We start from the raw sequence: 22685 nt of genomic DNA on the forward strand, positions 1-22685 counted from the left end.
ACAAATACGAGGGGCAGATCCCCTTTACACAAATGCAGCAGGGCCCCTCCTGTTGTTTCTGGAAGTCATACTTTTGTGTTATATACTACTTGTTATGTCTTGTCCACCTATTGTACAGCGCTACAGACAGGGCCGGCCCGACAATGGAGCCGAGTGGGGCAACCGCCCCAAGCCCTTTTTTTTTTTTTTTAAAGCGAAAGAGAGAGAAAGGGGCGCCCCTCGCTCTCTCCTCTGCGGCGAGTCTCCCTGTTCAGTCTCGGTGCTGGCTTGTAATGCTGAGACCGCTCAGCATTAAAAGCCGGCACCGAGACCGAACAGGGAGACTCGCCGCAGGACTGCTGAAAGGTAAGTACAAGAAGGGGGGGGGGCGGCAGGGACGGAAGGGTAGATAAGGGGGGGGGGTGGCAAGGACGGAGGGAGAGGAAGGGTAGATAAGGGGGGGGCGGCATTTTGCCTTGGGCCGGCCCTGGCTTCAGAACAGGATGGCGCTATATAAAAAATAAACAAATTATAATGCAGAGATTATAGTGAGTGTATATTGAGAATTAAAATGTAAATACCTCCCAGGATGTTTTTTTGGGTGTGTTGTGTGAATCATCCCTAAATGTCTCACTAGCATGTATAGAAACATTCTAAAATGTGTTTTTTAACTTGAACTTTGCAAAGCTCTTCATGTGCAGCTATTACTAGGTTACTAAGTCACAAAAACTTTCTGTGAAGCCATGCCTGTAACCACGCCCCCCTAAACAAGTCACCTTCTTTGGCCAATCGAAATGATGGGAGATATAAGACCATTCTGTATAGAAAATCTTGCAGTCACTGTGTGAATAATGGGAATGGACAGCAATATAAAAATGTAAGAATTTTATTTATTTTCCAAGAATATTAAAATGTGTTTAGTAACATTTTTCGTGGTCCCTTTGACCTTGAAAGCACTAGGCACGCTGATACTAGAGTGCAGGTTCACGCCCACCTTTTTGTCTGACTTGTGTACCATTTGGCCTTATCGTATACGCACAGGAATCACTTCACAACTACTATACTGTGACAACGTCAGGGATTTTGCCCGTGTCAAAGATGGCCGCTGCGCCTCTTACGCTCGATGTGACGTCCTAGCACACTGGTCACATTCATTTTTTTATTTTTAAATCTCCTGCCGCCGTGTCCAGGGAAAGCGTCGTGGTGTCGCTAGCCGAGACGGCTGTTATCCCCATGCATGTCAATCTGAGGAGTCTTTTTTTTCCCCCACAGAGAGCCAAGTATTTCCGGGTGCAGCTACGGGACCGCCCCCTGTCAGCCGGCAGCCCGGCCCCGCCCTCTCACGTGTTGCCGGTTGTCAGTAGGTGCAGTATCGGTAGCTCCCGTCTGCCTGGGTGCATGTGTGAGGTGCAGCCATGCTTCTGTCCGCCGTGCTTCACACCTATTCCCTGCGTTACATGCTGCCAGCGGCTGTCATGCTGGGGACGGCCCCCACTTACCTGCTGGCCTGGGGCTGTTGGAGGGCCCTGAGCACCGTATTGCCCGAGAGGCTTTACCGACGTGGGGACGACCGGCTCTACACTCTCTACCAGAGTTTGGTGCTCTTCTTCTTCCAGCACTACACCGGGGTGCAGGTGAGGGCTCTTTCCTCTGACGGATGGGGTGAGGTAGGGACTGTGCCAGTGTAGGTCAGAGACCATTGGAGATGTCATTTAGTGGTATTTTGGGTAAATTGTTTACATTAACAAGTCGGGCAACTTTATGTTGGCGCAGCACATGTCAGAAGAGGGGGTTAATAATTTACATTGGTGCAGTTCATGTCAAAAGAAGGGTAAACAGTAGTTCAAATTGGTGCAGTCCATGGTAGAAGGGTTAATAGTAGTTTACATTGGTGCAGTCTATGGAAGAAGAAGGGTTAATAGTAGTTTACATTGGTGCATTCCATGGAAGAAGGGTTAATAGTAGTTTACATTGGCGCAGTCCATGGAAGAAGAAGGGTTAATAGTAGTTTACATTGGCGCAGTCCATGGAAGAAGAAGGGTTAATAGTAGTTTACATTGGCGCAGTCCATGGAAGAAGAAGGGTTAATAGTAGTTTACATTGGCGCAGTCCATGGAAGAAGGGTTAATAGTAGTTTACATTGACGCAGTCCATGGAAGAAGAAGGGTTAGTAGTAGTTTACATTGGCGCAGTCCATGGAAGAAGAAGGGTTAATAGTAGTTTACATTGGCGCAGTCCATGGAAGGAGAAGGGTTAGTAGTAGTTTACATTGGCGCAGTCCATGGAAGGAGAAGGGTTAATAGTAGTTTACATTGGTGCAGTCCCTGGAAGGAGAAGGGTTAATGGGTCGGTTCTCTGTTACTCTATAGCATTATTCTGTATACATTGGGTGAATGTTACTGTTCCACGTGGTTACTGGAGGCATTTATTTGCAGCATGGTCTGTACTTTACATCCACTTCCTGGCTGGAAGTTCATTTTGTCAGTGATCGTTTATTACACTACAACCACATTCCAGGAGTGAATTTTCCTATTTAACTGCTAGTGAGGACAGTAATGAGTTAATACAGGCGTAAAAACATGGTTCCACTCTGTAGTGTAGCACGTTGTGATTCCATCCCTCAATTGACCTTGGGCTGGATGGAGGCATCCTGCAGGCATGGCCCATGTGTCTTTGGTTTCCATCTACTCTGCATCTACAATAATACGCTTGTATATTATATGGAAGAGACAGATGTTACCATGAAGTTTCTTTGAAAAGTAATTGGACACTTTAAGCTCTCTTTGTATCATTTAATATGTTACGTAGCGTAAAATTACTGATATATTGGGAGTTAGTGTAGTTAAATTCGCGGGTTTCCTGTATTTTCAGTAAGTGGGCAAAAGATAACTAAATTTCTTTTTCTTTTTTTATGTGAAAAATAAAACGAAATCCAGTATTTAAAGTGCTGGTCTTACAAGGTCACCGTCAAGAATGGCAGCCAAAGTCAGTAGCTCTTTAGAGGATAGGATCGGCTGGATCACATTTCACAGCCATTGTGTGTGAGCTGCAAGCCATGCTCCTTGGTTTTTAAGGCATGGAAGACCTTAAAACATATTGCATAGGAACAAATATATAGCCAACAATTTAGGCAGCACTTCTTACAATACATATATTCAAACCGAGACATTAGGTGGAGAGAGCCCTGCTTACAATCTTGAGATATATATATATATATATATATATCCTTTAATTGCATTGGGGTGGAAGAAAAGTGAGTATTATTACCTCTGTAGTGCACTGCACTATTTTATTTTTAAGCAGGAGGTACCCAAAGTGCAGCCGTGTAAGTACAGACATTTTGATTGGTGTACACTGTGTATTAATACATTAGTAAAGGAGGGCCCTTGCCAATCGAGCGTGTTTATTCGGTCAGGGGATGCGTTTAACATACAAGAGTTAATTCTTTTGGCCAACAGCAATGGTAGTGATGGCTGTAATGTACTCTGATTTTTGGCAGCGCAGGAACAAAATCCTCCCAGGAAGCAGCACTGGAGTTCGTGTGCCGGCGCCAGCGATCACCAACATTCTCTTCCCCTTGAAACAGGTTTCAGGATAGAACGCCTTTTGATGTCATTTGGCACAACAGTTTATTGGCCAGCCGAATAGGCTCAAAGGCCATCGGCTGTGAAGGGATGATGCCAAGAGACTCGCACGGGCACTTTGGAATGGTCGGGTAAAAAGACGTTCCTTTAATGTACAGGAGTAATCATCGGGATACTTAGCAGTAAAGAGGTCACTCCAGCCATCATATGTGCTTTAATGCATGTGATAGCTGTGTTGTCCCTTTAAATTAAATGCGTTTTAAATCTGAGTGCTTTACCTTCCTGGTGTCTTTTTCTTTTTGCTCAGTTAAACGCATTATACAGTGATCTCCTATAAATGTTAACTCAGAGCACACTCGGTCACACGGTGATGTCAGTTGGGTAAAGCAAGTCACCAGAATCAGGAATCTCCACACACTCCCCACAGGAACTCAGGTGCTTAGCTGTGCCAGGAAGGGGCAGCTCCCCAGTAAATCAAAATAGAAAAAGGCTCCAGGCACTCAAGGGTTCCACTCAGGCAGGTTTATTTGAAGGAGAAGAACAACAACGTTTCGACCTCACGATGAGGTCTTTATCAAGTTTGATAAAGACCTCATTGTTCTTCTCCTTGAAATAAACCTGCCTGAGTGGAACCCTTGAGTGCCTGGAGCCTTTTTCTATTTTGAGTTGGGTAAAGCAGGCGCCTTGTCAGGTACCGCCATACCTATTTATTATGAAAATCTCTCTAGAACTGACTGTTCTAAATCTCCAGAACAATACGGCGCTCAAGGCGTATGGGGTCAACATCAAGGCCTGAAATTTGATATAATCTATGGGGTCCTTGTGTCTGCAAGTTCAGGTTGACCACCCTCAGCCAAATTGATATATAATGGAAAACCCCAGGCCCCACTGACTCACTTACGCTCTATACTTTTGGCTGTGCAAACGTACCACACGGTCAAATTAATGCTCATGGTGTTGTCAACTGAATGACATTCACTCGGACATATGCCACTTATGTGTTAACTGCCCGACTTAAATTATACAGCGCTGCATAATTTGTTGGCGTTTAATAAAAATATAATAATAATAATACTCGGTAAAGGGTAAAATTTATCCAAGAAAAAGTATTTATCCCAACTCCATATCCACATAGTCCCCCCCCCCCCATAAGTCCCTCTCATTTTATTGATCCATAAAGGACGGTCTATGTCTGAACCCATTTGGAGAATATGTTGGGAACAAGTGTAAGACCAAGGCCTGATTTATTTGACTTGGTTGCTGTACTGCTAAATGATTCTGGTGTCACTTGACCCTGAAGAGTGTTGGAACCTCAGGATCTACCCTGCATATGATTTTCTTCGAGAACTAACAAAATCTTAAATCATTCTTCCAGTGATTAATCCCAGGAGATAATGCTAAATTTGCAAGTGAGTGAATCCCTAAAACCAACACCTGCTACAATTAAATGACAAAGCCAACGGCAAAGAGGTGTACTGTAAATTACAATTTGAGAAGGTGTCTGTTAAATATAATAACGCAGCAAACTAATTTAGCGGCCAAAAATGTTATGCCAGAATCGCCCCAAAACATTAAAACACATTTTTCTCATTCATTTTTTTTTAGTATTTTTGTTTTTAATTCAAATTCTATTTGTTTTGTAGATAATAATGTATGGTGATTTGCCAAAGAAGGAGAATATCGTCTACCTGTCCAATCACCAGTGCACAGGTTAGTATGACATTTTAAATTTGATCACGAGTGACTCTTTCCTTTACAAACTTGTTGAAAAATAGTGTATGCGAATCACCATTTGTAAAAGTGTAGTAAATATTAAAGTTATATGTGATAGGATGTTTCTCCCATCTACTCTGTTGTCTTTTGTTTTTATGCATAGGGCTCGTAGATATGATAAAGTGTATATATATAATTGTGCAAAGTAATTTGGTACCAAAGAGTGAAATGTAGATCCTGCTTGTTCAGCCAGCTCATTGGTTGCTGTAGTGTTAAGACATTGTTTCAAACTCTGCACCGGAGTTCAATTTTCTACATAAGCACTATTTTATTTAAACATACAGAAATGTTTCCTAGTTTTTGAAATGAATTACATGTGCTCCTGAACTGACGTTTTAGGTTTCTAAATGGTTTGAATGGTTATAAATGCATACTTTTTACCAAGGGTGAGTCTATCAGCTACAAATGTGTGTTTTCCTAATAGTCGATTGGATCATCGCCGACATGATGGCTATACAGCAAAATGCCCTGGGACATGTCCGATACGTTCTGAAGGATGGCCTGAAATTTCTCCCCCTGTATGGCTGGTATTTTTCACAAGTACGTAAAAAGCCGGTGACAAACTCCTTGTAAATATTGTCTGTGCATATTACTGGATATTATCTTGTTCGTGCTTTTTAAGCTCAGAAGCAGACCGGTTAAGACTATGACGTGTTACCATTTTGATTTGAACCCTCGACCAGTCTAACCTTTCTTTCACATTTAAGCGTGTTCACGTGTCTGATCATTAGCAACGTAAAAATAAACCAGGGCTTTCATGTTACATAATCCTTGCTTATAACAGGTTATTGATTAAATATTTATATGATACAGAAAGACAGAACTGGATTGGTTGTGGTTTCTGACACTTAACACACTCCTATCACTTATCACTCTTATCCCTCTTTATCGCCTATATTACTGTACCTATCATCTAAGATTCTATGTTTATCGCATTTGGAATTGTTTATGGATCTCGCTAGCAAATTGGTGATCTATTCAGGACTCCCGAACAAAGTGTTTGCTCAAAGAGGCTACAAATGCATAATCTGGGGACGATTTCATCCTAAAGGCTCAATTACAGAAGGTGTATATACGTATATGGCAATGGCAATTCCATACACGCGCACATACTGATTTTATTGAGTGAGTTTCTTGGATATACGTTTATATCTCCCACAGCATGGTGGAATCTATGTCAAAAGAAGTGCCAAATTTAATGAAAAAGCAATGAGAGAGAAGTTGCGGTCTCAGGTCAAAGCAGAAACTCAGGTAAGCATTTTGTTTTTAATAATTTTCTGCAGTCCACTGATATATTTACTCATGTCTTTTTATCCCCATCAGGGTTTCTCCACATTTTAAAAAGTATTTTATATAATAATATATATACATGCTATACATGTTTTTAATAATTTCAACATAACTTTTGTGGGACCTACGTGCAAGAGGCATGTAGGTCAGGATAACCTACATCCAATATCTTTTGTACTGGTTTGTATAAACATTGAAAATGACCCTAAAAAGTCAGAAATCAGCATGCTGTTAATATATTACTAGATGTGTTAGAGGTGGTTGCTGATGCAACTGTCAAAGCCAATGGTAATGCAATATGCACACAAGATTGCAGTGTGAGGCAGCTGGGCATGATGTCATAATACACCAAGATTAAAGGACGCGTATTGTTGCCCACCATCATGTTGGGTGACAGATTGTTGTGTTGGAGCTGTGTTACTCAGATGTTGATGGTAGCGTATAATCTGTTGATAGTAGCATATAATAAGAGTGTTACTCTTTACTGTCAGACAGCACCACCACTAAGCAATGAAACGGGATGCAGTGTGTATCTTCAAAGATGTGCTCAAAGTGAAAAATAAGGAATTAAAGGGGCTTTTTTAAATTATTCTTTTTATATTTATAATTTGTGCAAGGTTTACTCTATAAACTAAATGCAGATTACTTTCAATTAAAAATGTAAAGTGTTCAGTTAAAAACTACTGTTTGAGTATGTAGTTCCTGGCAGCACAATCTCCACTAGATCTGGGAGGCAATGTGGATTGTAGATATGTGTAACAGAAGGCCGTTTACCCTGCTCCTTCACAGTGAACATGTATGAAAACCAAAAATCCCAAAAGCAAGGGCACGCGTCTTCCTGTTTTAACGTAAACGGGCTCCATTGTGTATGTATGTTACGTTCCGGAGCACATGTGGACTATGCAAGAGTGTGCCCTGTCAAGAAACACAGAGGATGTTTTGATTCCTCCTTCATGTTTCTCATATGGGGCCAGTATGGATCTTTGATCCTGAGACGTCCTTTTACTCATATATTTTATGTATGCAAGTCTTCCTAGTTCTGCTACGTACCTTTTTATTAGAGAGGAAGACATGCTATTTCCATTCTAGACGGCATGTCTTCAAAGATAGACTTTGAAGATTAGCTATGTCCCCTTCAAGGTGGTTATACTGAGTGTGGGACATATCAGACTTACTGGTGTCACTTCTCCAGTTCTGGAGTTCTCTACAGACATCTTGACACGGTACGATATTTATTGTGCAAGGATTTTGGAACCCATGTTAATAGGCAGAATCCTTGAGCTGGAGAGCACTGACATCTTTCTGATTTAGGAAATTTACATAAAGGAGGTAAAATACATGTATAGCAATGGGCACATAAATTAAACTGACATAAAGGACTCCCTGATGATATTTAATCTACAAACCCTGGACACTAAATTAGCCCTCATGGAGAAGGTCTTCCTCTAGGTGACCAGAGAGACACATTTTTTTGATCCTTAATTATGAACCTTGCACAAGATGCAAGATCTTTTGAATGAGAAGCCCTATAATACAGGTATTAACTTAAAGGCACACTCTTGCTGTCGTATGCATTTCCCCATCAACCTCCACTCCTTGCAAATACAGGGAGGTATTCTACAGAATCCTCTGGCTCCTTGGCTAGCAGAAGAGGTATGGAGCCAAAAACATTGTGGCCAACATCGTGGTATACTTGCATCCTGCCAGCTTCAGCGCTGGCTCATGTGAGAGTATCATGGTGGTCTCCCCAAGGCTCCACTCGTGCAGAAAGCACTCCCATTGATTTCCATAGGCAAGCTTTTCTATTATTGATCAACAACAAAATAGGAACAGGTAGGCAGCTTCCTCTTAAATTAATATGCATTTTTCGTATTGTTAAATAAATATATATATATATATATATAAATTTTTTTATTAACAAATTAAATTTGGGTGATGTGGCTCACAGCAAATGCATTTTCTTTTGAAAATACTCATCATCATGTGTGAGTAATTGAAACATGAAGCTATAAATTCAATTAACATTTTATTAATGTGACATGAAATTCCAACTTTTTTTTCTCAAGAAAATTGCGATAATTTTATATTTGAAGAATGTTATGCCAAAAACCTCTTTCCCATGACTTCCAGTAAGGATCATAATGAAATTCTTTGGATTATTTTACTTTTTATACTTGATGTAATAGTTTCTTGGTTTCTTTGCTTTGTTGACTTGTGGCTTTATGCGTTTCTTGACAACAGCTGATAAATCCCAGTTGTTCCAGTTTCTTCCCCTAATAATACTAGCTTCTCAGTATATCAGAATTGGTGGGATCTAATGGAAAGGTTAGTAATACGATGGCCTCGGGAAGTATTCAGCAATGAAGGGCTTTATATTTGGCACTATTTCTCTTTTATCATAAAAATGAATCTTTGATGTGTCAATTAACAGGATTTCCCCCCCCTCTCTAGTGCATGATTTTTCTTGGTTTGTGTAAAAAACATATTAATGGTTATAAATTTTAACTGACATGTTAAGCACAGGAAAACGTATCATTTTTTTGTTGTTTGGTTAGACTTTGGCTTGTATGTTAGAATAAAACTAAAGCCCTCACTTTTTGTTGACCCTAAATTGTATCCAGCAAGTGCTGGACAAATTTGCAGACGCACAAGTATTTCTAAAGGGTTTGCCAAAAATCTGGGACGCGCGTTAATTATTTCCTTGACAAAAAAAAAGTGGTTAAATATGTTAAACAGAAACCTAGAATTCGTGATAGTGGATCTATCAGCTACACACCTTTTAGGATCAGAAAATGTGCAGCTTTTTGATCTGTAAAATATACCGTATTGGCTCGAATATAGGCCTATGAGTAAGAGATCTGCAGTTCAGGTAAGGGTGAGGATGTTTGAGCAAGTATGCATGATTAGGGGAATGAATGATCTGTGAATGAATGAGTAAATGAATGAGTGCGTGTGTGATAGCATGGATGTGTAAGTGTGTGTATAGGGGGGTGGCATGGCATAGGGAGCCTGTAACCACACTCCTATCATACCCAGGTTCTAGCATGTACTTGCTGCCTGGGCATGATAGGAGTGTGATTGCTGTTAGTAATATATAATATTGTTTGTTTGGGGGTTTTTTTGTACAGTTTTGGTGTGTTACTTACTTTTAATAAAAGTGTGGTTAACACACCAAAATTGGACAGAAAATGCAAAAACAATATTAATATATATATGGTGTATATATAATTAACAGCAATCACATTCCTATCATGCCCAGGCAACCAGTACATGCTAGAACCTGGGCATGATAGGAGTGTGATTGCTGTTAGCAATCACACTAATATCTATGCTAAGTCAGCCAGTACATGCTGGAATCTGGGTATGCCTGGGCATGATAGGAGTGTGACTGCTGATAAATAAATAAATATATATATATATATATATATGTGTGTGTGTAAGACTGGAGTTGAATTAGCAACATTTTATAACTCCCCTGATACACTGGGGATCATGGGCTGGCAGACGATCCTCTGATCTGCCCAGACAGACTACCTCTGCAAATTCCACGTGGCCAGCATGCCATCTGGAGTTGCCTCTTCCTTTAGGGTTGATGGGTACCCAAACATCAAACCTTTTCTATGCAGAAGAACACAACTATCTTATTCTATGTCATGCTGTACTGTGATATACTGCCTTCTTTTTCTTTCTGCGAAAAACAAACTAAAAAATACAATAAAAAGTAAACTAACACCTGAAGTGCAGGTGGTGTTCTACATGGAGTTCCTACCATGCAAATCCTTTGATCGCTTAGACAATGGTTTTCAAAAGGGACACATTTTTTGCTCGCTTGCACGGGCTGATAACCGCACCATATGCACCTTTGACCCTTTGTTACGGACTTTTTTTAATTATTATTTATCCCCTTTTAAATTTCTCTGGCCTAGGGCTAGTAGCTTTTTAATTACCAGCCAGTGGTTTTCTACTTACATTTGTAGAATGTTAGTTAAATGTGTTATCTGTAGCGAATTACAAAATCATAAAAGTTGCAAGGTGTTCACCTGGATCTTGTAAAATAAACCAAAGAAGAAACTCATAATCCAGATGCCACCTTCCATGTTAATACAAATAGAGACAAACCTAAATCTGTAAAGTAGGCTGATCTTCTGTTGACTTTTGCATTCACCATGTAAGAGATCACTCAGTGAACAAAGAAGGTGCTCCCACAAAGTGTGTCCATCAAAGTGTTTGCAGCACTCAGCAGAACATGTTATTTTTGAAGCAAGCATATGTTTGATACCATCTGGGTAAATTCTCCCTCTACTGTGAGTTAAATTATTCCACAAGAGCAAACAATCGGTTTATGCTATTTAAGACCAATAATTCAGACCCAAACTAAACAGAAGACTTGGGCTTATGTTACTAAGCATTTGCAAAGCTTGTATCATATTCGTAAGCCTTGTATTAGAGAACTATTCCTTCATACTGTGCTGACAGATAAATCCCTAGATGAAAAGAACTGGAGAAAGGATCAGAGCTCGTATGTAGGAACTAGCATTCTCCTAGGATTACTTTGTGGATTCTTTCATTTAAACCAACAAAGCTGCCAGAAAGTGGTTTCAAGGTTTCTTGCGGTAGCACAGATTAGTTCAGACAGCTACTTGGAATCTGAGTTTTATTAATGCTACTTTGTGCTTGAAACGTCACCTTTGTTAAGTTTTCTTTCACACATTGCTAAGTATATTTAACATCTACAGGCTACACAAGGGGAGGTTTCACCTTTTAACAGTTTAAGAGACTGTAATTTCTTTTTTAAGATGTTTTCTCTTCTAGAAAACAATTGACCAAACCTTACTTATATTAATAGTAGCATTTGCACAGTTGTCCTCTAAAGAGAGTCAACAAAAAGGAAGAGTACGTTATGTTACAATAACCACTTTCCTCGGTATGTTGTCTCTCCTGGTAGCAGAGCTGGCTGTAGACAATCCAAACTCCAGCAGTGTCTATGCTGTGTTTTCTTATAATTATACGGATTTGGAAGCTACCTACTGACATGGTTTAGAGTAGAGACATGTGTCTTTGTATACAAGTTCTCAGTACAAATGCCAGTTGTGACATGCTTTAGAAAATAATCACAGTATGCTTGGGGTTTCTTTGCTAAACAATAACTTTTGTAGATGACTTGTAGAAGTTTGTAGAAACACTTCACTTGATTTCATTAAGCATCGTGAAGGGCCAACACCAATAAGCTGCATATGTTCATAGATAATTCAAGACATCTATCATGATCAGCTATGATGAATGCAGCAAGATCTCATACTAAGAACGCTTTTGAACAATTAGTGCCCTGAACAGATAACTCTGATGCTCTCCAATGATATTGAAGACTTCAGTGGTTGAGTCGTCTTGGTGTTACACAGGCATCAGCATGTGTGTTCTGTTTCTCCAGAAAGTAGTGTGGCTGTTTAATCACTATTAGGGGGGATTTACTTAGTTTGTAATGTCTTTTACTGTACATATGTGTTGTCACAGCTACAAATTGTTGTGTAGTTGTCACAGCTACAAATCTAAAACCCTTGCCAATATGTTTTTATCTATTCCGAATTTTTTCTCCTTCTGTCATAGATGTATCTTGTTATTTTCCCAGAAGGAACACGTTACAACCCAGGCATCCCAAAGGTCATTGCTGACAGTCAAGCATTTGCCATGAAAGAAGGTAATTTTAATTGGTGTATATAAGTAATACATATATATACAACACAAGTTTGCTGAAAGAGCTTGTTGCTGATAATGGGATTTTGACTTCATTTTGGCCAGTCCATGCAAAATGTTGTATGTTTACTATATTCTTTGCAAGTAATCTGTCCACTCTTTGCTAACACTATTAGGAATCACTGGTATATCTATCCAGAATTGAAACCCTTTACATTCAGGCATGTGTCTGCACTATTTCAAAACATGGTGGAGCCATCGCACATCTTTGTACAACACTCGATCTAAAAGCAAATGATTAAAAACTTTCATTTAAAGTGTCATATATATTAAAACAGTGAACACTGTAATGTAAGTCTATGTGTGTCTGATATGGCTTAACGTACATTAGAAAGCATGTAAACTTATCCTCAGACAACCTTCTGATGACAGTAATGAATTAGTAGCTCAGTCATCACTTAAAACAAAAGCATGTCTGCATCTGTTTAGTATTACTGATTTCATATCTAGGTGAAATAAGCGTTTGAGGTTTTTAAACACCATTCCCACGGCTGTAAACTGTCAGTTCTGTGTCTTAATCCCTTGACAGGTCATGGTTTTTGGCTTGACCTTGCTCACTGGTTAATAATGGAGCATTGATGATCGTTTATATATGTTCATTGCATCTACTGTACAGCCCCATGATATTTATTGAAAGCCATTGTAAACACAGTGTAGTACAATCTACTTTGGAGAGGAAACAAAAAAAAAAATATGATACGCCTTTGACATAAAAGGGGTTAGATTGTTTGAGTTCTCTTTTTTTTTTTTCATATGACAAGATGCCTTGGACTTCACATTTGTCAAATGTAGGTGTAGTAATGTAGTGAGTTTTTAATTCATGGCCACTTACAATCTAGATCTGCCCATACATTTATTATAGTGAACCATTACTGTTAAAGAAATTCCATTGAAAACATCTACATAAATTAGTGTTCTCTATGCAGATCTGCCTCTGGAGCAGGATTTTTTAATCTCCTGGTAGGGGTTGCACAGTTTAGCTCTGCCATCTTCCTACCCAGTTTTATACATTTATGGGTAACCATGCCCTCTTGCCTGGCTACAACGCTTGACAGTTGAGCGTGATACTCCCAGACCTGCACCTATTGGTATGAAATACTCATGAGGGACCTGTGGCCTTTTAGTTTCCTGTTGAACGACAACCCCCAAGAAATATTCATTTTTGGGGCAAAATAACATAGTAAAATGTCATTCTAGGTCTTCCAGTGTTGAAGCATGTGTTAACTCCACGTGTGAAAGCAACCCACGTTGCGATTGATACAATGCAAGATCACCTTGATGCAGTTTATGATATCACAGTGGCATACGAGGGAACGACTACCGAAGAAGGACAAAGGAAGGAGGCTCCATCTATGGCAGGTGCTTACTTTTTTTCTTTCTAGAGGGTGAATACACAGACTCTACCATTAACTTACAGTACTTTTCAGAGTGTATTTGTTTGATGAGTATGATAGTTGAAAGAAGTTTGAAAATATTGTAAGGTAGGCATATCACCAATGGCTTTGACCTGCTCTTTCCCTCGCTCCATCTTCTAAGGATGCCTGAACCGGTATGGTGGCACGGCACCTTTAAAAGAGAAGTTTAATGTCCCACACAGCCCCACCAATGAAGAATGCATATTAACTTACTTTTGTAAGTACAGTAACATCCGATTCCACCCCCCTTAAAAAAAATAAAATAAAAAAAATACCCCTGCCAGTCATTGGCAAAAAAGCTCCTGCTGAAATCCGTGGAAGCGGTTTCTGCGTGTGTAACCAGGGCTCTCATGAGACCCCCTGGAATTCTTGCACTAGCCATTGTCGGAGCTATCAGGGTGTGGGTATGCGAGATGCGTTGTTCTGCAATGTTATTAACTGGAGCTGCTTGGAAGAAGTGTTGATGGATACAGGGGATTCTCATTTGTCCTTATATGTATTCACATGTCTCAGTTTTCATATGCATTAAAGGGCTTGGATGGTTGGGTTGGGGTTTAATGGGGAGATATAGGCACATCCTGAGAGGTTACTGTTCACTGTGGTCATTAAGACCAGTGTACTGTGAAACGTAGGCTAGGGAAAGTGACAGATTCAGGTTAATATATTCATGTAGACTCTGCTTTAAAAATGCTGCTATATACCTGGCGAGAATCTTTCAAACTAGGACTGCGTTGCTTGATCTATGATAAATCCTTTTTTTCTTGAAACTGCTTTAATTTGGCTTTGCCTCAAGTAAGATGTATTGCTTTGCATGTCAGTGCCAAATACCTTCTAGGACAAGTGATGTTGTGACATGACTGTCTTATAATTATCATGTGAATTTATTAGTGGTGTTAAAACTGCTTCATAAAAATGTTGCCTACTGTGTACCTTTTTTCTTTGTATTGCGTAGTTTATTGCGTGTTATTTCATGTTTTTGGGACCAGGTTAGGATGTCTTAAATTCAAAACATTTCAACCACTGTCCAAGAAATTCAGTGTTCTTGAACATTTTTCAGTGAGAACATCTTAAGGGAAGAACTCGTATAGTATTAAGATTTGTTTTTAGTAAATATTTAGCCTTTTAACTGAGATCTAATTTAATGTAAATTACTAATAACTCAGATTAGGATTTTTATGTTCAACCAATAGTAGCAAAGTATTCAGATGAAAATATTTTTTTAATATAATGTATGAATGGATGAACCAGAAATATATATATACACACACACACACACACGCACACGCACACATATAAAATATATGTATGTGTGTGTATATGTATATATATAATATATATATTAAAAAAAAAAGCGATGGAAGACTCTATAAAATAATTTTGCTGCTCATCAACCCAAAAGTAGTGTTCTTATAATAAAAAGTAATGTAGTGCGTAAGGGATCGTTTTGGTCCTCTTAATCTTGTCTATACCATAAAAGACATGCATGTTATTGTTTTCAGGGGTAATAGACATGAATGTGTTATTCACACCAGTGGCACCTTACTGTGTGAAAACAGCAGTTTTACTTAATAGATGAGTTTGCACCCCCCAAGTGACTGGAGCTTTTCTTGCCCCCTGATTTATGTTCAACATATCCCATAAGTAGAATAATATTTCACTTTTTTACACACTATTTTTCCTTATTTATGAACTTTTGCAATCATTTTTGTTTTTTTTTCTTTTTAATGTATATTTCTAGTGGAAAGGGCACATGTTCTCGCAAGGGAGACCCCTGGCCTGATCTCCCATGTAAAATGGGTATATAATGTGATAGCATAGCCTTCAGTTGTCTGTTTTTTGGAAATATATACTTTAGAGATATGGTATCCCTATTAAGGCTACCGTCCCGGACTATCACATTTTGGGGGGAAAATTTTTCATTTAAACACAGCGCAAGTAAATATGTTGAGTGTTTCTTCAAAAGCAATTAGCTGTGTACAGTAAAGTCTGTATTGATACCAATATCATGGTTTCCAAAGAAAACACTATTTGTTCTGAGAGGGGAAAGTGTCTTTGTGAGCGGTAAATAGGAGAAAAGAAAATTACTGTTTGGGGAAAAAAACAGCAAAGAAGTGTAAAAATCCCTTTTTCTTACAATTTTTCATCTAATCAGCACATTATCACTGTCCTCTTGCATGGTATTGTCTACAAGTCTGAGGTGTTAAGGTGTGATTGGAACTACCTCTTTGGGAATGTTGTTCTGTGTCTAAAGTTTAACTTTCTTAAAGAGACACTCCAGGCATCCTTTGAACTTTAATTCATATGGTATGGGTGCCATCATTTTACATTTTTGTGTGGACCGTTTTGTAAATGTATGGGTAAATACTGCAGAATCCCCCCCAATACATTTGTCCCTTTCTCCTCCACCCAGCTAAATTCCCTGCAGGAGATGCATTCGGCCAAATGCATCTCCTGCACATGTTGTGATCACCTCTGCGTGCGGGATGCCAGCGGGCATGTGCAGAGTCTTCCTATTGATTCCAGAGGGAGCACTTTCCTGTCACTGATTGGCTACTTTAACTGTCAAGCAGTGACAATTATTTCCATTTTTTTCATTGGCTAATTGAGCAGGAAAGTTGGGGAAGAAAGACTATTTTTGCACCATGGTAGCCTCATCTGTGTCAGATAAGTGTTTTAAGTAATTAAATATACATTCTATAAAAGTAGAGGTGTCAGTAATATTTAAATAAGAGCATCTATTCTAGACATTAAGAAAATAGAACACAGCGCTCTAGGGATGTTGCAAGTGAATCCATACGTTTCAGAAGTATGATGACGGATAGGGTGGAAGCACAAACGTTTTGGGTGTACACACCCCTTTATCATTGTGTACCTTCAGAGCTTGTACTATGAGTGGTGGCTACCAGTAGGCTTCCTGTGTGTCCTACTCCCAATAGACTTGCATATAAGGAGGTAGCAGAAAATGAAAGTTAATGGGGCAAATGCCATTAAACTGGTGTCTCAACACGTGGAGGCAATATTTTTGAGCATTACAGCACTCAACTGTAAGATTTGTATATGATCCATAGTAAGGTTTTTAACTTAATACTTTGAAGCTGAAATGTATTTGAGTGACAAACTATGTTCAGCCCATTAGTTGTGGTTTTATGTAATTATGTTTTGCTACAGAATGACGGTGTAATTTATCAAACTGTTGAAATGCTCTTCTGTTCTTTTTCCTTTTTTTATTTTGCTACACGTAATGGACATTCAGTAAACTAAAATGTACGTAAAATGAAGTGCTAATCTTTGATTAATGAGAGAACAGGATTTGCAGTGACCGTGGTCTTGATTTATTCAGATGCCAGGTGCAATGTGCATGCTTGAACCGTGCCGGCAGACATCCATGCCGTTAGCCTACAAGGGATGGAGCAATAGAGTAGTTTCACTAGCAAAGGAAGTTATGAAAGAGACATGGCTGTGCTTTATAATGTAATAAAGTTACTTAATGCTACTCCTCTCATCAAAACAGGAGATTCTGTTGTGTTCACTGAGCAGGTTCTGCTAAAGTCTTGCACTGCGGAAGGTGTCTGGAATGGTATCTATCCCAGTGTATGAAAATGAAGGTTTGGGCTTTCGTGTGCCGTTACCCAAGATATTGGGAAAGGTTTGATCTACATTACATATATACAGCTTATGATATGACTTTTCTTTTGGTGTATTAGTCTCACAAAACATTTGTGTGTCTAGTGGTCTGTATGTTCTACTACAGTGTGCCTGTCTTTTATAGCACACCTCATTGAACATACCAACCTTTCTGTTTAGTATGGTAGGAGATTAGGTATGTTGTAGCTTCCTTCTGCCCTGCAATGGGTGAATAATAATATATGCGTCCAGTCATTGCCTTACTCTTAAAGGGACAGTCTAGTCATCATATGCCCTTTAATGCATATGATAGCTGTGGTGTCCCTATACAGTTTCATGATGTTCTTCAAAATCCCAATGTGGTTTTCCCCTTTCCCCACCGCACAGCTATGTTGCATGCAAGACGTGTTCAATCAAACACATCACTGTGCACATGACATACTTTCCTCCTGCCTCCTCCAGTGCCAGCTTGGCAAACCCTGCCGGCTGTGCACGTGCACAGAAAGTGATCCCATTAATTTTAACGGGTGCACTTTTCTGCCAATGGCTGACTCAAGCAGCCCAATAGTGGCAATAATCAGGAGAGAAGCTGCAGCTCTTACCTCAGGTAAGTGTGGGTTTATTTGAAGAATTTATGTTAAAGTATTCACACTGTACTTTAATTTGCATTCTTCTTTAGTGGGCATTTTAGGAAGTTTAAACTGTTCCTTTAAGTGTAATTATGCAATATGAAGGAGTCAATGGTATGTAAAGATTTTTTGTTTGTAAATGCATTGCTACTGTACAGTAATTAATGTTAAACATGAAAGACATGTATTTGGAACATGGTGGGAGAGCTTGGTAGAAACAAAAAAAAAAACAAAACACCACCACCACCATTTTGGCTCTTGGCAGAAACTCGAATAACAGCAAAGGTGTTTCACTTAGACAAACATCAACCCCTTCTTTACAGAGGGTACTTTATACATCAAAACCAGTGTTTAGCTATGATTAACCTTTTCCATTTTTACGCCACCCGTAAAAATTATACACCACTCTTTTGTAGTATGACTAATATATATAAAAAAAAATTAGGTGCCACATTTTCTGCATGATTTTGCTATGATACCTGTCGCCAAAGTAGCTGAGTTGACCAAGTTGACTTGAGTTTGTGAATTCCATATATATAAGGATTACTATACATTTGTGGGGGTAGTAGAAGCATTATTAATCTCTCAACTACAGTCACCAGACAACCCAGAAGTCTCATGGTGCTGCCACAACTACAAGGGATTCTGGGTAGGCGCATGCAAATAAGGTCAACAATAATCACCTTTTGACCTTATTTTCATGCACCTCCCAGAATCCCTTTTAGTTGTGGCAGCACCATGAGATTTCTGAGGCAAAAACAAGCCTTCTGGCATGTCTTGGTGTCTGTAGAGGAGTGTTTAATAATGCTTCTACTACCCCTTAATTTTAAGTGGAAGGGTTTTCCATCACCTTTTTCTCACCACCATAACTATATAATAATATACATTTGTGGCAATTATACATCAAACATTAGACACTGTACATTGTTTCAAAGATTTTTTTATTTTTTTATTTTCACAGTCAGTATTATGGTTTGTAATGGTAATCACAAACAGATAAAACCGTAAATAAACCACCATGGGTATGTTTCTGGAAAGTAGACAACCTGGATTGCTTTAAGGCTCTTGTTACACAACCATTTGGCCACCATTCTTTGCCAAAGTTAGTCATTATTTATTTTTCTTCCAAAAAGCTTTTGTGTTGGTTAGCAATGTCCGTCTCCAAAATGTTTTCAGCTGCCCTTTCACATTATAGAAATACCCCACATGTATAGGTTATTGTATCATTTTTGAAACCTTCAGAGCACACAAAATGACACACATGAGTATATGGGTTAGCGTGTAAGTTTGTGTAAAGATGAATGTGTGTGTAAATCTGTCTGCCAGTGCTCATGTCATTTAGCTTGGGGGGGGGGCGGCACATGAGGCAAATGGGGGTCGCTTGGCTTTTACCTGTCCCTTCACCAGATGGCACCAGCCCTCCCTTGTATACTAGCATTTCGCTCTTCTGGTACACAGTTTGTCATCAGTCCAGCGCTCATTGAATGGAGCATCACTTTCATTGTGAGCACGAGGCATTAATTCATAAAGGAAGTCATGTGTGATTCCATCATAATGGAAGACTTCTGACAACGGGAGGGCTATTGGCAGTTCCCAAAGACTGCCATCGTTTCTCAAGTACCGTGGACAGTGCAGGTCCTCCTCAACCACACAAAACCTCCTCTCTCTGTGTATATTTTGGTGTAGCAGACATTGTCTGTCTTAGGCAAGATAATATACAAATTCTTTTTGTGGAAAAGGAACTTGTTTCTTTGCCGATTTCTCACAGTTAAGAAGATCTATGTTTCTCTGTGTAACTGCCACTTGTGTAGCTCCAGAGTAAATGATGTGCCCTGTATTGCCGGAATGGAACCAAACTCTTTATCCTTAATTGCAGTCCCCTAGGGACTCCTACTGATGTAAGATTAAATACCCAGATCTCAAAAACAGATCTCTAGAGGCTTCATTGAAAGAACACAGCTGTATTTTCAGTGCCAGCCTTGTGCGACGATTGCTTTTATTTCTGAGTGTCGTGACGTATTTTAGACAAACTACGTTTGTGGCATGAAAGTGTTATATGAATTTCATGGCTATCCTAGATAAATCATAAGTCTCCTACGTGAGGCCAGTCATTTGGTACTCAATTCTACTATGGTTCCTTATTTTTGCTGTGAAAACAAAATTTGCCTTTGTTTATCCATGTAAAATGTAACTAATATATTATCTATATTCACACACACATTTATTTAGAGTATTCTTTTCCTCAATACAAACGTATCCCCTTTTGGAATTGTACAGTACATAATAAACAAAGATAACACAACGATAAATGATTTGTTATGATGAGAATTTCCGTAGGATTAATACTATCGGTATATTGTAGAGAAATGGCTTAGAACGTCACTCTCCAGTGACAGCTGTTAGAAGTGTACACATGTTTTTTTATCTGCCTTATTAATAGCTGCAAACTCAAGTAAGTATGTGTAAAGTTTATTCTTTGAAAATAATATAACATATCACTTTGCAATGACGGTGAACATTTACTCGCATATATACAAAGCATATGATGAGAAATCATTCTGAAATTTAAATACATGCAATGTGGATTGGTGGCTATATTGCCCAATATTGAATTTTTCCGAGGTTAAAATGCAATACTTTATTTTAATCATACCAGCTTTTCCACAATACACTATTACTCAGAAAAGTCCTCGTATTTTGTTTATTGGCCTTCATTTGGCTAGTTCAGTGAAATTCTGGCCAAAAAAATACCTGGGTCCTATGTCAATTTTACCTTTTGAGTTCTATTCTTCGAGCATGCACTGATAATAGTAATTTTACAGTTGTCTTTAATAAAGTTCATATTAATTCTGCACCAAGGCTAGATTAATCTCCAATTCTATTAAGGGTTATATGAAGAAAATGCTTGTAACCACTTAATGAATGCTAGTTTGCTTCCAAAATGCTAAGTTGCGGGCCCAGTTCTGTGCGTATCTAATCATGTTCAGTGACCGTTGCTGTATTTACTTTTTTTATTTTATACTACATTTATGTGTTTATTTCAGTTAAGGATAAAATTGAGGTATTTTCCAAAACGCCTAAAGCATTATTACACCACTATCCACTCCAGTGGTTTCATTATAACACGGTTTACATGTCTGCTTGGCAGGGTGTGCGTTACTGTGATAGTCTTTTAGCAGAAGCATTTTTCGTGACCAGTTTCCTCTAAACAGAAAATATTGGTTTGTATTTGTTCTTTAGAATTTTTGTGCAGAGAATGCCCAAGGATTCACATAGCTGTGGAACGCATTGACGTAAAAGATATCCCCAAAGAACAGATATTTATGAGAAGATGGCTTCATGAGCGCTTTGAAATTAAGGATAGGTATGTCGTCTTTTTTCTTTGTGTACTGATTTTGAGCTGTACAGTTATGTCATTAGATGTTACCATTGTACAATATGTTAAATTAAAGTAAGAATTGTGTCCACTACAAAAGTGCACCAGTTCCTAAATATCATCTTAATACGCTAGCAATATGCTGCTACACAACTGTGGTAGCTTTATTTATGCCTATTTCCCACACTGTTTTTCCACATACATGCTTTTTGCCTACAGACACACGCATTCTCAGTTGCACTCACCATATCATACTTGAGACCACTGGTGGTCCATAGATTTCAGAACACTGTGTGTGGTCAGGTTGATTCATAAGAAAAAGCATGTGTGCCTCAGGATAGAGAACTTTGTATTAAAGTTTTTCTGACCTCCTTGTTTATATTTGAGTTGTTCAGACTGACCTGTTGGCTGTTCTCCACCAACTGACGCTTCGTTTATTAATTGCCTTTTAATATGACATCAAGTGGGGCATGTCACACAAGAGTTCTAAAATCTCCATGTGTAAAATGATCCAGCAGATGTTTTTCCTGGTTATTAAAGACCTTGTTGGGTGGATATTTGAGGATGAGATGTTAAGGTGCTTTAAAATGCATTTGCTCACTATATGCTGTTTCCTCTTATCCTAGGCTCATGACAGAGTTTTATGAAGCCGCTGATCCAGGACAACGCAATAAGTTTCCTGGAGAGGGGCACGTTGCCAAGCTTAGCATGAAGAGAACTGTCCCCTCCTTATTAATTTTAACTGGTTTGACAGCTGGCATGCTATGTACAGAAACCGGAAGAAAACTTTATATCAACACATGGATATACGGGACATTAATTGGATGTCTATGGGTCAGCATCAAAGCCTAAGCAAACTGTTTATCGAAGATCAGCTTTACATTATACCAAAACCTTTTTTCATAAAATGAAGACATTGTAAATACTGCCTTACTCATAACGGAATTAAATAAAATAGAATGTATGTCTCATACGCAAGATCCATGCCATGGGGATATTGGTGACAGAATGCATGCTCCACGTGTTTTATATTGAGACGCTGTATTCCAAGCCTTTAAACACCTTGTCTGTATGAAAGTGAACTTTAACGCTGAGGTCCGTAACATTATCTTTGGGATAACAAAATATTTCATTTTTCTGCTCTATTGACAGCATGTTTGTGAAAACTATTTTACATGTTCATGCCCTTCTTTCCTACCCCAGGATTCATAGCACATTGTATCAACAGCTAATCCAAGTCAGGAAAACATAAAATGATTTGTAA

At 38.9% G+C, this 22685-nt stretch overlaps 1 protein-coding gene across 1 annotated transcript; it reads left to right on the plus strand.

Moving 5' to 3' along the window:
- The first annotated feature begins 1394 nt into the window (after nt 1-1394).
- Nucleotides 1395-22273, plus strand: LOC149302334 (1-acyl-sn-glycerol-3-phosphate acyltransferase epsilon-like). The gene is made up of 8 exons (XM_089482664.1): nt 1395-1613; nt 5207-5273; nt 5761-5876; nt 6498-6587; nt 12231-12321; nt 13575-13736; nt 21286-21409; nt 22048-22273. The coding sequence occupies exons 1-8, from the start codon at nt 1395-1397 to the stop codon at nt 22271-22273; spliced, it is 1095 nt and encodes a 364-aa protein (XP_089338790.1).
- The last annotated feature ends 412 nt before the right edge of the window (nt 22274-22685 follow it).

The sequence above is a fragment of the Sceloporus occidentalis genome, unplaced genomic scaffold, assembly GCF_023333645.1.
Source record: "Sceloporus occidentalis isolate IW3139 unplaced genomic scaffold, rSceOcc1.0.p SCAF_19, whole genome shotgun sequence".
Taxonomy (NCBI): Eukaryota; Metazoa; Chordata; class Lepidosauria; order Squamata; family Phrynosomatidae; genus Sceloporus; species Sceloporus occidentalis.